This window comes from Galleria mellonella, unplaced genomic scaffold, assembly GCF_026898425.1.
Source record: "Galleria mellonella isolate WM207_F2 unplaced genomic scaffold, CSIRO_AGI_GalMel_v1 utg213, whole genome shotgun sequence".
Taxonomy (NCBI): domain Eukaryota; kingdom Metazoa; phylum Arthropoda; class Insecta; order Lepidoptera; family Pyralidae; genus Galleria; species Galleria mellonella.
In genome coordinates this window covers 3,786,852-3,801,900 of record NW_026442039.1, presented here as the reverse complement: position 1 = coordinate 3,801,900, position 15,049 = coordinate 3,786,852, and the positions used below count along the sequence as shown (strand labels likewise).

The 15,049-nt window shown below is 31.6% G+C and overlaps 1 protein-coding gene across 2 annotated transcripts in view; it reads left to right on the top strand.

Annotated features, from left to right (window-relative positions):
* LOC113511752 (facilitated trehalose transporter Tret1-like) overlaps positions 1–15,049 on the top strand; it is a 39,985-nt gene that overhangs the window by 11,244 nt on the left and 13,692 nt on the right. Inside the window, exons 2-5 of one of the 2 annotated variants that reach the window (XM_031913462.2) lie at positions 4,281–4,343; positions 12,767–13,017; positions 13,536–13,694; positions 14,274–14,413. In XM_031913462.2, the coding sequence (XP_031769322.1) occupies positions 4,281–4,343; positions 12,767–13,017; positions 13,536–13,694; positions 14,274–14,413 (613 nt within the window). The remainder of the gene's footprint in view (positions 1–4,280; positions 4,344–12,766; positions 13,018–13,535; positions 13,695–14,273; positions 14,414–15,049) is intronic. The other variant, XM_026895465.3, reaches the window with a different exon arrangement.

Below are 15,049 nucleotides of genomic sequence, written 5' to 3'. Positions count from 1 at the left end.
GAATATAATAAGATAGGTAGATAGATAAATAATTTATTTGCATTACTTACAGCAAACATACAGCAACAGACACAAATACAAAATGAAAAAAGATAAAAAAAACATACATGTACAAAAAATTAAAAAAAAAAAAAAAAAACAAAATCAGAATGCATAAAATTAGTAATAATTTAATAAAATAGTAATAAAATTATTATTTTATAATAATAACAATACATTGTTACTTTGACCACAATTAAAGGGATAAGGCAAGGTTATGTGATCATCTAATGTTTACATGTTCACGGTTCCCGCAGATAAAAGAATACTTACGTCATTCAACGTTATGGTAATAATGGGGCGGGAAGGTGAAAACTGTAATTATATAAATCTATCTATAATACACGTAATCAAATCTAAAGAAGAACGTGTTGTTTTGTATATTATATGTACAATATATGCGATATTTTTTTTATATTGTTCGACGGCTCTAGATGCAAATCTTTTTAAGTTGTTATCCGATATCGTCAATATCGTCGTCTTTTGAAGATTATTGATTGTAAAAAAAAAAAATATTAAAAAATATTTGATTGACTACTCGAATAAAATGTCTGCATATCAACTGCATATATATACATGTTAAACATTACCAATAGGTAGATACGAGTATTATCTGGTGCAATGCATACTCGACTTTATAATTGTTTGCATTAGTCATGTTCCCATATTTTTATTATTTATAATACGATAAGCAGTCATATGACATGAGCAATTAAATTGTGTGAATATACTTAAATTATATTATTTGCAGAAATTCTTTGTTTGGCGAGCTATATATTTTACATATGAATTTACGAATGGTTAGTGTAAATAGTATGTTATTGGTTTACACAGTTGGTGGTTTAGAGGGACGACAGAAGGAAAAGTTTACTATATGTATTATTTAATTGTAGATTGAACTGGAAAGAACTCAAGATGTCCACATTTCGACGTACATTGTTAAAATTCAGTTTGGCTGAGGGCAAGCCTATTATTGTAATATAGATTACATTTACACTCAAACTTTTTCGAGTCTGTCAGATTTGAACTGATGACCTTTGTTGTCTAATATGTAAAAATTCATAATTTTGAATATTTATTCAAATATTAGAATTATTTTTACGTAATCTAAATGTAAAATGTATGTTACACTGACAAGGTACCTGTGAAGAAATTACTATGAAAAAACAAAGCATTAGCCGATAGTTAGCTGACTGTTTTCTGTGACTTTTAAAACTTGACGATCCATTTAAATTCATACTATAATTTAAGTCTCAAACATACTGATATTTATTTGTATCAGATCTACTAAGTCCATAAAAATATAATACTTAAATATGTGAAGTAATAAAACAATGTCATTATCATCATCTTAGTCAATATCCGTCCACTGCTGGACATAAGCCTCCCACATAGACTGCCATAAGGAACGGCCCCAAACTACCCGCATCCACTAACTCCCTGCAATGCATTTGAAGTCGTCAGTCCATTCAGTGGGCGGCGTCTTACACTGCGTTTGCCCGTACGAGTTGCCACGCAAAAACCTTTCTTTCCTATCCGGTTGTCGGTTCTTCGAGCTATGTGACCAGCCCATTTCCACTTCAGCTTGCTTATCCTTCTTACTATGCCGGTTACTTTGGTTCTTTTGCGGACATCATGTTTTCGGATTCTATCACAATACATAATAAAAATAAAACAATATAAGTGAAATTTAATTTTTATTAAAAGAGTGTAGTTTCACACTTGCTTCTCTATAATGCTGAAATACTACTTTTTCTGATCAGAAATCCATGCCGAACTATATGTATATATTATATAAACCAATATAAACCATCCTAATAGAATCTATTAGATCTAGCAGATAGTGACGCTTAAAACTAATAAAGTGTGTCGTGAATCCTTAGATGGGGCTTCTCAATCAAGTGATCGAGAGAAGCCACATTCAACATGTGTGAAACGTATTAGTACAATTATCACGAGATCGGTATGACTTCCATATAATTGTATTATTTGCACTGTCTAGTAATAAATGAAGTTGTTGTGTGACTGATAAGAACTGCGTAGTAAACAAGACCACTAATTAAAGGAATGATATTGGATTGACAATTAACAGTCGTATAGAAAGAGCTTTTGTTTATGGTTTCTCTTAATACATTAATAAAAAAATGTCTGTTTTTTACAAGTAGACCTTTTTAACAATTAGATAGGTACTACTGAAGACATTAACGGTACTCTTGTAATTAACAGAAGTATTTAAACTAAAACTAAAAACTAAGCAGCATGGTCATCGACCTTAGCCTGTTCCTTATGAAACTAACCTTATTAAGAAAAAACAAGTAGATATAATTTCTGTAACTCTGTATTTTGTGATAATAAAAAAAAAAAGATACTTTAGGTCTTATTTTTTTTCAAATTATTAGGAATATGTAATAATATTTATAAAAGAAAAGACTAATCAGTTTCCTAAAATAATACAGCGATTCGAGTTACTAAGAGAAGATGGAAATTTTTTATCGTTTTTCATTTCTTTTTTTGGGAAATATGTTTAATTTAACTAGCAGAACTCTTTTTAAAAGGATGCTAGTATATTTCACTTCATAGATGCTATATAACAGATACAGGGAGCTTTAATTTTGATGGAGCATGGCACGACATGGTACAATTTTAGTCACGCAAATTGCATGTAATTGAAGACGCTTTTCTGCCAACGATGTCGGAAAATTATAATCAACCAAAGGTAAGGTTTTGTTCCATAAAAAAGCTAATTAAATTATAACAAAATTAATACAGGACTATAACCAAAAAATAAGACGAATGATAATAATTCTTACCTGTGACTAAACATTGGAAACTTATTCGAAGGTATGAGTCGAAGAGCAAAATTTTCAGACTCTAGATAATAACTTAGGTTATAGATAACAACATGGAATTGATATGTTACCGCTAACATATAATTTTAATTATAAATTAAAAATATTTATAATTTGTAACTCGGTATTTGGGAATCTTAAATTCTATTATACTGATCTAGTTATTTTACTGAATTGATTTATTGAAGGTATTTTTTCAGTCTAGTTATAATTTCGTTATATCGTTAGATTTAGGTACTACTCGAGTAAAGCAATACGTACTATATTTTTTATTGGGTAATATAAAATAATTTTACTTGGGTATATTGTTAGGGCATATCGCTATGTGTGTCTCGGCATAAATAGGGCCCCTATCTTTCCCGAGGGTGTCGTCAGAGGCGACTAAGTGAGGGTGTGGGATGGGCAGCAGCGTCCCTCTTAAAACATCTATAAAAGCCTAACTGCGGTTGCCAACCCGCCTGCCAAGCGTGGCAACTACTGGCAAAACTCCTGTTGTCCAGCAGTGGACAGTTAACGGCTGAAACAACAACAAATATTGTTATGGTATGTTATATTGACATGTTTATTACAGCCTTAATTACATCTATTTGTCACGTTTACGAATAAAGATAAATAGGTGTTACATATACTACTTTGTAATTAATTAGGTAGGTACCTAGTTGGAATGCTCGTTTATTCGCGCAAATGTTGTTAATGGCTTTGTGACACATTTCCTGAGACCAATACTTTTGTTTTTTATATGTTATGTAAAAGATATTTTATTTAGAATTTTGAAAAAGAAAAACTTCAAAGAGCGCATGCACAGAAATTAAAGACATAAATATTAGGTTGAAAAAGAAATTTCACTGGCTACCTTACTTTTTAGAAAGGGAGGAAAATAAATAAACTTTTTTTTTACTAGAAATTCAGTTTTTTAATTGTATTTGGTCCTTATTCTGATGAAACTGGAAAATGAATCTATGCAACCATCTTAGAAGTAACAACATAATAAAATAAATTAATATTGAAATGTTGTATAATTATTTATAATATCCCTAGTGTAAAATTTTCACATTCAATTACTTGGTTATATAGCATTCATACAAATGTTTTTTTGTTCAAAGTGACTAATGTAAATGTTAAATATCCATAGCTTATTATCGCAGAGAGTAGTTTTTTCATGTTAATTTTGTCAATAACTGTTTATGCTTTTTAAAAAGTTAACAATGTATTTATAATGAATTGTACTATATAGTGTATTTAAATAAATAGATTAAGTACCTATTAATTCATTTTACTTAAATGCTTAAATAATGTCAATTAAATCATGTATCTAACAACTGCATTAACTAATCTATCATCTTTAATTATTTTTGCATGTAAATTAATAACTCATTATATGTATAACACCAGGTCGAGCTTGATTCCCCAGCCTTCTACTTCATATCAACAGATTTATTCATATGGCGCCACATCGTAAGTTATTTATTGTTTTATTATGAATATTATTATATTTTACTTTTTGTTTTTGATAGTCTTTAATTTTTTATTTTTATTTTAAGGGCTCTTACTTTCTGACTTATTTAACTTATTTGACTTAACTGACTTATCATATAAAGTTTTATTTCCCTTACTCATGGAAAGAGAGGAATTAATGGGTATCAATAATTTAAGGAGATGTTAAAAAATTTCTGATTTAAGTTCAACTAATATAGATTGAATAAGATCAAAATTTAATTTATTTAGGTTAAAGTGATGCATGAATTCTTCTCTTTTCATCGAATTTATACGACATTCTAAGTGTATGTTGCACATCATTGATGGTATCACAAATTTGACAATAGGATGACCAGAACTTTTACATTATATGTATAAATTTTTTTGACGTACAATGATCCTGATCGAAGTCGAACAGCTATGTAAATATTATATCTAATAATTTTGGTTCCACAAAACCAAGGAATGTGTGGAGGTTCGGCCTAAATATTTTTATACCAAATACCTTTTTCTTTTGAAATTAATTTTTAAATATAGATGTATATTTAGTAAAATGTGGTAATGACTGGTATTCTCTACCTTCATCTTTGGCTAGTTTAGCTAAATGGTCTGCTTCTTTATTGTCCCTTAAGCCACCGTATGCTGGAATCTATTGCAGTATTAGATCGAATTTACTTTGGTTTAATTTACGAATGAGTTCTAAAATTTTGTAAGCAATAAGAATTCCTCTCATTTCTGACGCACAACGAATTAAATGTTGTAATCAGCTCTTACAGTCTGATAAAATTACACATTTTTTAATATTTATTACAAATGAAATATTATTATTAGTGCTTTTAAAATTGCAATTAATCCCACTGACATATTACAATTAAATTAATAGCAACGGAAATGTTTATTATTTAAATCGCAAAATGCTGCGTCTAACGCACCCGTAGATTTTGCTCCATCAGTGAATATGTTACGCCAATTATTGTATTTCGCATTTATTTGTTTGACATGTTTTAGCAAACTGGTATCATAAGAACTTAGCTTTTGTAAAATATTTAAACTTTGTTCTAATTATATTATTAATCTGAATACCTGTAATCCAAATATCTGGATATCGATATATCCAATTCTTACTTGCAATACTGAAAAAAAAGTAGATTTGTAAAAAAAATTACGTCAGCTAATTTGACGTTTGGCTAATTATAAGTCGACCTATTTTTCAATGCTCTATTTATATAATTTAAGAAAAAAACATATAAGCATTAACGTAACAATTGTTTAAAGATTTCCATTATATGTTATATGCTTGTTTTATGGATAAGGAAAACTTTAATAGCAGTTTAGCATTTAATGAACTATTCTCTATATAGGTAATCAATCAATTATGCCAATTGGGAACAAATGCTTGACCGTATTTTTGGCGCTTCCGTTTCTTTGATGTTTGTTTATGAGTTAGCATTGAGTATTTGTGCGCAAAATGAATTATTATTAATATTTTATAATAGAAGTAAAATTTTGGAATCTTCGTAATCTATATTAGTAGGGGGACAGGAATTATTAGTAATGGAGACTGAGAATCCCATTGCTAGAAATATACCCAACCAGGTCGACCTCCTCGCGGTTCTCCCTGGAAACTGTCATGGTTAATTCCTGATGAATTCATCATGATGGGCTAACTAGCCTATTTTCATTCTCATCTATCACCCTTCACTGGTGCTCCGCCGGCGTATCCCGTTAGCGCAGGCGGGGTTACCATGGAATATAGCAGTGAATTTAAAGGGTATAGAGGAATAACACCTAAATCTTCAATAATGGTAACGCATGGGAGGTATCATGGGCAAAAACAGTATACTCTATTATGTCCATGGTACTGCTTATATCCATAGGTGACGGTTATCACTTTCCATCAGCTGGGCCGGCAGCTTGTTTGTCATTCTGTTTCATAAAAAAAAAGAAAACTTATTTTTACATTTATAACATTAATAAGGATTTTTAATGTAACTTATTTTCTTTTATTTGTCAAAGCTAAATGTCACGCAAGGAATTGAACATGCTTACATATGTATTCTCAATAATTATAACTCTCCTTTTTCCGCAATCGGGTAAAACACATTTAAATTGAGAACATACTGTTTAAGTCTGTAAAAAACAAGATCTTTTGTAGGACATGAATTTTTATTCGAGAATCATAAAGGTAAACAAGTAATGTATATTTGTCTGTATTATTTAATATTATATTGTAGTGACCTTTTTACTATCATAAAATGTTTAATTTACTATTTAATTCCATTTAAGTACATATATGAATAAGTAGTAGGAAAATTACGGTAACTATGGCACTGACATTTTATAGAACAATTTCAGTGTCATCTCGACTTGTCCTTACTAATCATGTGAAGAGAATACTAGATATAGATATTAGAATAATAGATAGATAGATACTCTTTATTATTTCCTCCAAAAGATTACAATAGTAAACTTATTATAAATATAAATAATTACAAGAAATAATCACAATGAGAAAACAATGGGCGACCTAATCGCTAACAGCGATCTCTTCCAGGCAACCTTTGGATGGAGAGGAGTAATTATAAACAATTTGGTAGGAGGCACGATGAAAAATTGTGTTAGTTCTAGATATGGGAGATGTAATACATATAATAATATAATAGATATGTTATTATAATATGTACAGGGCGAGACAATAATGACCAGAGGGAGACGTTGTACAAAAGTCATCTGCTTGGGTATTTCTATCCCATTTGTGTTTCTGCCGTGAAGCAGTTGTTTGTATAGCTGTGTTTTAGTTTAAAGGGTGGGATATGACGATAAAATTACAGGATACAAAGCCATAAGACCTTAGGTTTTCAGGAATAGCAACATAAGAAGGGTATTATGAGCAACACAGTATATTTTATCATGTCTATAGGCGACAATTATCGCTTCTCATCAGGTGGGCCGTCAGTTTATTTACCATTCTAAGTTGCATATGTACATGTTTGCTATTCATCACATTTTGAAGCGACTTCAGGAAGGAACAGGTCTTCAGTGTGCTCACTATATTTTGTTTTATGTGATATCTTAGCTATTATGAACTGATTTCTATAATTCATTTTACAATCGATTAGATTTACTGGTTCTATAGTAATTTTGTATGTTCTTTGCGGAGCCAAATTTTAAATTACAGACCCCTATTTTATAAAAAAAAAAGTTACAAAATCACTATCTGACCCTCTACGATTATTTATTACAGCTTTTAAATTTGGAGTATTTAAATATTGATTACCCGAGTAGATAAGGTGATAGCGATTGAAAAAATAAAATACAAGAATTATTTTCATGTATAACATAATATTAAAGAACTTAGTAATAAAAAGACTTGATGTACAAAACCTGCCACTTATCACTTTGGTTGCTATTGTAGCCATCGTCATAATACTGTACCGTATCAACTTAGTATGAAAATTAGTAGAAAGGTGAAATTCAAGAGTGAATACGCACATCACCATAAGTTGAAGAATATAGCTGATGAACTTGCTTATAACCACAGACTTAGTGTATATTGTAACTTGTAAGAGACATAAAATTCATCAAAGGATATCCACACTATTACGTAAACGATTAAATAGCTATAAAATAATGTATAAAGTTATATTAAGGTTACGATTTTGTATTTGTGCATGTGAAAGGAAAAACCAGTTGAAAATCTCAGGGTTTTTAGCTATGGAAATATTGGATATAGCTTCGTAAATGTTACTGGACATATTACACAACCTCTAGTCCCGATCTAAGCATATATAAGTTTGTAGTATGAATACTATTAGACAATTTATAGATATATGTATTTAAGTATTTAACCGACTTGATTGTAATATATTATATATTTTTTTAAATCGTCAATTTTCTAAGTATGTTTAATTTTTTGTATCCTGTCGTGACCACGACGTAATGCAATCCACGTCGATAATATCGGCAATAAAGAAGTAGATATATGTAGATACTATTTACTTGTAAATATTTATTATTGTAAATATTGTATTTTGTGTGTTTAAAATATATGTTCAATTTGATAAGTAGGTATTTCCGGTCAACCGTCTTTGTATTATGGTTCACGAGCATGGAAATTTTAAATATAACCATTATAAATGGTTCATAATTGATAAAGAATCGTGTAACAATATTTTTTATAATAAAAATAAAAAATTAAGATCTTGTTCCACAAAAACTTACTTTCAGTCGATATTAAAATAGGTATGGGATTAAAACAGGAGATAACACTTTTGATTAAAAAAAGAACCAAATTTGGTATAGAATTGGTAAAGACAATTTGTGACAACGGAGCCCTTGTTAATTTTAGACAGTAAATTGATCAAACTCTGACGATATTTTGTAAACAAGATAAAGTTATATTTGGGTTTATGGTTTGCCAGTTTTTCTTTAGATAACATATTTTCCACCAACTTCAAAAAGAAGGAGACTCTCAATTCGGTTGTATTTTTTTATGTCTGTCCGTGTTAAGTTGTGTTTGCATGGCTGTGTTTCGGTTTGAAGGGTGGGATATAGCGTGAATTTACAGGGTACAGAGGAATAACACCTGAGTCCTCAGGAATGGCAACGCATGGGGGGTATCATGGGCGAAACAGTGTGTGTGTGTACTGTTATGTCCATGGTACTGCTCATGTCTATAGGCGACGGTTACCACTTTCCATCAGGTGGGCCGTCAGCTTGTTTGCCATTCTAAGTCGTATGAAAAAAAAAATAGGTATCAATATTGTATTGTGATTTTGCGCCCCGCTGAAAATGCTTTTCGGGGCACGTGCCCCGATTTGCCCTTCCCTAGATCCGGGTATGAACATTTGTAATGACAATTAGTTAATTGATGCGACCAAGAATTGGAAAATTTATTGAACTCCCACTGTGACTATATTGAGATAATGTTTTCTTATATTTCCCAATTTTATGACTATTAAATGGTTGTGTCATAAATTGAGTATGTCTATATTATATACATATTCTGTAACAACTATGAATACGTTACACGTATCTATTGAAAGAGTAGTACCTATTATAGTATAAACAATAGTATGTGAATAGTAGTATTGCGTACAGCATGAAATCTCCTTGCTTCTCTCTTAAACTATTTCTCTCTGGCTCAATTGTGATTAATTTAACTATATATACCAGAGGAAGACTTTATACAAAAGTCGCCTGCGTGGGTACCTCTTGTCTCATTCGTGTTACTGCCGTGAAGTAGTTGTATTTGCAAGATTGTTTCGATTTGAAGGGTGGAAGATGGCAATGAAACAACAGGGTACAAAAGCGTAATACCTTAGTCCCCAGGAATGGCAACACAAGAAGGGTATTATGTGTAATATATATATTGCACATAATGGCAACGCATAGGGGGTATCATGGGCGAAACAGTATACTCTGTTATGTCCATGGTACTGCTAATGTCTATAGGCGACGGTTAACACTTTCCATCAGGTGGGCCGTCAGCTTGTTTGCCATTTTAAGTTGTATAAAAAAATATATATGTACTCTTTTATGTCCATGGTATTGTTTAGCTCTATAGGCAATGGTTATTACTTTTCATCAGGTAGATCGTTAGCTTATTTGCCTTTATAAGTTGCAAAAATAAATATATATCATTTCAATATCTCAAATATGACAACTGAAACGTGTCGAGTCCTACACAATGACGTTTTTTTAAAAAATAGGTACCTACTATTATACGCTTAGAAAACAAATGACAGAAATGTAAAATGCTTCGAACAAATATTATATGTTGCCATGGATCACGCTGTTTTTGTATGACACTTCATATAAAAACAGATTTGAGTACAACAGGATGTGACACTGTTCAGCCCAGCAGTGGCCTGTTGGTTTCGCAATAGATATTAGAAACGATTTTATGGTGCCATTTCTCTGAACCCATCTTTTAGCCTTATTTTAATTTATATTATTTATTTCTTATTTTAATTTGTGTGTAAATTCGTGTAATTTCTGTTTTATGTATAATTTGATTGACATGTATTTGGGTACACACTACCGCTCCTATCCAACTTGGTACAATATAGGTAGAATTTTCAAAAATAATACAAACCTTATGTTATTATAATACCTTATACCTATATAGCTTTGAATTTTATTGTGTTGTCATTTTGTGAGAGAAATAAATAAATAATAAAAAAAAATCGCTGTTAATGTAACTCACAAGTAGTTTTTGAATTTATCCGCTCGTTATTATTATGTTATATCAGCTGTTAATTGTCCATTGCTAAACACAGGCCTTCCCAGCGTCCAGCGTTGAAACAGCGTCTCAAAATCGACTCTAATATGTATTGTGAATCCAGCAGTGAAATCATGAAAAGTGACGATATAAAAAGACAAGTTGCTATTTTATAGGTATTTCTGAAAAACAAATATTTCTAGCATTCAGTTCTATCTATCTCAAAGATATTGTTCCAGTTATTAGATAGTTGTTGTAGTGACGTACATGTTCTATAATATCGTTTTGTCTGCAAATAATAAATTATTATTATTATTAGGTTTACTCTGCAGGGATGTGACATTAAGAGATATATACATATAAAATTACGACTAAAAATTATAAAGGGAAAATTTCTAAAAAATACAGCGATTGGTACCTGAAGTATGGTATTTATTCAGAAAAAGAATAATTCTATACATATTCACCTGTTTATTTCGTCACGACTTATTATTATAAATTTATCGTATCTATTGCAGGCATTATGATCAAATTATACATGAAATTTACGTCAATTATAATTACTTCATAATTCACATAATGAATTATATACATTATTAATTAATACTACATTATTTTTCAATAGACACATTTAATTTATTCTACACGTGCGTAATAGGTATGAAATAATAAAAACAAAACGTGTAAAATGAAACATTTCTGTAGATATAAGACTAAACAAAGTCTTCTTTTACGATCTAACATAGAATAATCTTCATTCAAATAGACATGTTTACAATCGCTTATAAGATTATAGAAATAATAAAAGAAATACACATAATGTTAGGTCAATAGTTTAACAACGACAAGCCATACTACATGACTGTGCCTAATTGTCCTTGCACGAAAATAAAGCGTCTCATGTGAGTCGCTCACAAGTTGTTTGTATATATTGATAATAGTAAACAAGTACTTCTACATGTACTATGACGGAGTGATCACTCTTTATCAATCAATCAATTCTATCAATTACTCGTATTTGTGATACATAACAGCACATTAATATTGGTGGTAGTACCATAAAGTAGGTATGATCAAACTTCTCTATATATATGTATAAATGGAATTTTTTGGACTTACTATATTTGTCATTTTTGACAATTATATCGACTTCATCTGGAGCTAGTTCGCAGTCCGACAGACGTAAAGCACCGTACTCTCCCTGCAGAAGACTTCAATATGAAATCGATTAGGGGGAAAGGGATTGTAAGTAATGGAAACCAAAAATCCCATTACTAGCAATATACCTAACCAGGTCGATCTCCACGCGGTTCCCCCTGGAAACTATCATGATTAATTTCTGATGAATTCATCATGATAGGCTAACTGGCCTGTTTTCATTCTCATCGATCACCCTTCACTGGTGCTCCGCCAGCGTATCCTGTTAGCGCGGGCGGGGTTACCAATCCATTTTCATCCAACAAAAAAAAAATGAAATCGATACAATTGTCGGAAATGACAAATATAGTAAGTTCAAAAAATTCCAGTTATACATAGACATTGTTAATAATTAAAGATTGTGTCCCACACTAAAAACCGATTTCAATTGTGACAAAATCAGTTATTTTGGTTAATTAATCTACTGAATCGCTTTTGATAAATTTTGCACAGGACTAATCTTTAAGTATATTCTTTCAGATAAAAAAAGAATTTTCCAAATCGGTTTAGAACTGACGAAGTTAAAAAAAAAAATAAACAACCTAAACGATAATCTCTTTCTTTTTGAAGTTAGTTGTTTCACAAGACGCTTTTTGTTGCCTGATAGTGCAGTGATGTAATTGGAAACAAACTCGCCCGGATACTTGAGGGATGTGGGTGGATGGATCAAATCTTTTTAAATTAAGCTATCAGGAGATTAAGTTTTTCTTTTAAGATTCAGCCGTTTAAGGGATATTTCCAATAAAATAAAATAAAATAAATAATAAAATCCTTTAAAATCCTAGGCCTTTTATAATAAAATCTATCATTTAGCCACCCTACCAAAAGTACTTTTTACTTTTTGAACCGTATAAAGAGTAGCCTATCCTAAACACTTTGAGTGTACAAAATTTAATAACTATTTGTTGAGCTGTAAAGAACTCTTTACAAGTGTAATGTAAGTATGCTTTTGTCTTAAAACTTATTCTCTTTTTTATTTCAGAAAAGAATCAATACCATTCATCAAGAATGGAACATCGGCAATCGTCACCAAATCGCCTTTGCCAGCGGATACCCCGCTATCCAGCAAGGCTGGCAGAGGGAAGGCGTTCCGGCAAGTGATGGCATCATTTATTGCCAATTTGGGCACAATTAACACTGGGATGGCATTTGGTTTCTCTGCAACGTCCCTGCCACAGCTCAAAAGTGCAAATTCCGCAATACCTATAACAGACAATGAAGCCAGTTGGATAGGTATTAATAAGATTTAAATATTTTTTATTTATTTAATTATTTTTTATGCTACTTAGATACCTGATGGAAAGTGCTAACAACGTATAGACAAGATATAGTATAAGTTTTGCTGTTATTTGTCTGTACCCTGTAAATTCACTGTTATATCCCACCCTTCAAACCGAAACACAATTGTTTCACGGTAGAAACACAAATGGGACAAAGGTATTCAAGCAAATGTCTTTTGTGCAATCTCCCTCTGATTTTATATATTCTTACAAAGCTATCAGAAAAATTTTGATTTTGATAGTAAAACAGTATTTAAAAAATTTCGAAGTAAAATATGAAATAGTTGCAGTTTTTAATGGTAGATTTATATGTAAAGTGTTCCATGATGTGTGACGTTTTAGTTCGCTTGGAACTAAAACGTTAATCATAGAATTACTTTTTAAATAATTAATCAGAAACATGAAAATAGGTTCAATTTTTTATTGTGGCCTTAGTATACTTCGTCATGAATGCTCTTAATATTGTTTCAGCAAGTTTGAGCGCGGCTGGCACGCCTGTTGGATGCATCGTCAGTGGCTACCTGATGGACAACATCGGCCGCCGTCTGACGCTGATAGTAACAGAAGTGCCTCTTATTATAGGCTGGCTGCTTGTTGCGTTCGCTCAAAATGTCCCTATGATATATATTGGTAAGATAAATATTGAATATATTGTAATATATCTAATAAGTGTCAAGTAATGCATGCAGACAGATTGAAAATTAAAAAAAGAAATTCTTACTAATTTTAGCTCTTTACATTCTTAGCTCATTAACAGCTTAACCAATCGCTATGAAATTTGGTATACACTTACAGGTATTATAGGAAAAGGACAGGCTACTTTTTAATTCAGGCAATGATCATATCCTAGTCACGTGGACGATGTTGTGGGTAAAAGCTAGTTGCAAATACAACTAATGTGAATTATGTATATACGAATTGGTTAATTTGCTCTTTTTAGGTTTAAAAGGGTATCTACTAATCCGAAACACAGTCATAGTATTTCTGAATAAACCGAATTAAATGTATTAGGCACCTGTGAGGGATGATAGGCGAATGAAAGCATGTCAGCTAGCTCATGATGAATTCCATAAGAATTAATCTTCAAAGTTTTAAGAAGGAACCACGTGGAATTCGACCTGATAAAGTATATAGCTAGTAATGGGGTCGCTAGTCCCCTGTACTAACAATTATGCCATAATTTATGCCCTTTTTTATCCTTATTTACAGGCAGGTTGCTAATAGGATTTGGATCTGGAATGGTTGGTGCTCCAGCCAGAGTGTACACTTGCGAGGTCTCGCAGCCACATTTACGAGGGATGCTGGGTGCGTTAGCTTCAGTTGGGGTCTCCACTGGTGTTCTGATACAAGTAAGCTACATAATGCGATTTATTGTCATGTAATTAGTATTAAAACGAATATGGGTTGGCAACCAAAGGTAGGCTTTGGTGATGTTTTAAGAAGGGCGTTGCTGTCTATCCCTCGATCATTAAGTTCCTCTTACTACACCCACGGAAAAGGAAAGGAAGAGCCATTCTATACTAGAATCACACGGCACTGTCTATATACATACACAACGAAAATTTTGTGAAATTTCGATAATTGTTTCGACTTCATTCAGAGTTTTCTTCAGAGGGTGTATGGCGCTTTGCAACACAGTGTTTCGGCTCGCACTTTATTGTGTCAACGGTATCTATTTGTCTGTTATATTTTTTTTATACCACTGAGGTGGTAAACGAGCAAACGGCCCACATGGTAAGCGGTTGCCGTAGTATATGAACGCCTGCATTGCCGACGCTGAAGGAATCTCTTTATTCCTTTTTTGGAGAATCCCATGCTGTATTCTCTTGCAAAAACCTCGTCAGGGAGCTCATTTCTATTTAGTTTTTTTAGTAATGTAAAACGGGATTGAAATTTACACATAAACCAGAATGTAGGTTATCGCATGCCAATACTAGAGACAATAAAATTATAAAAGATTTATATTATAAAGGGGCGTCAATAGA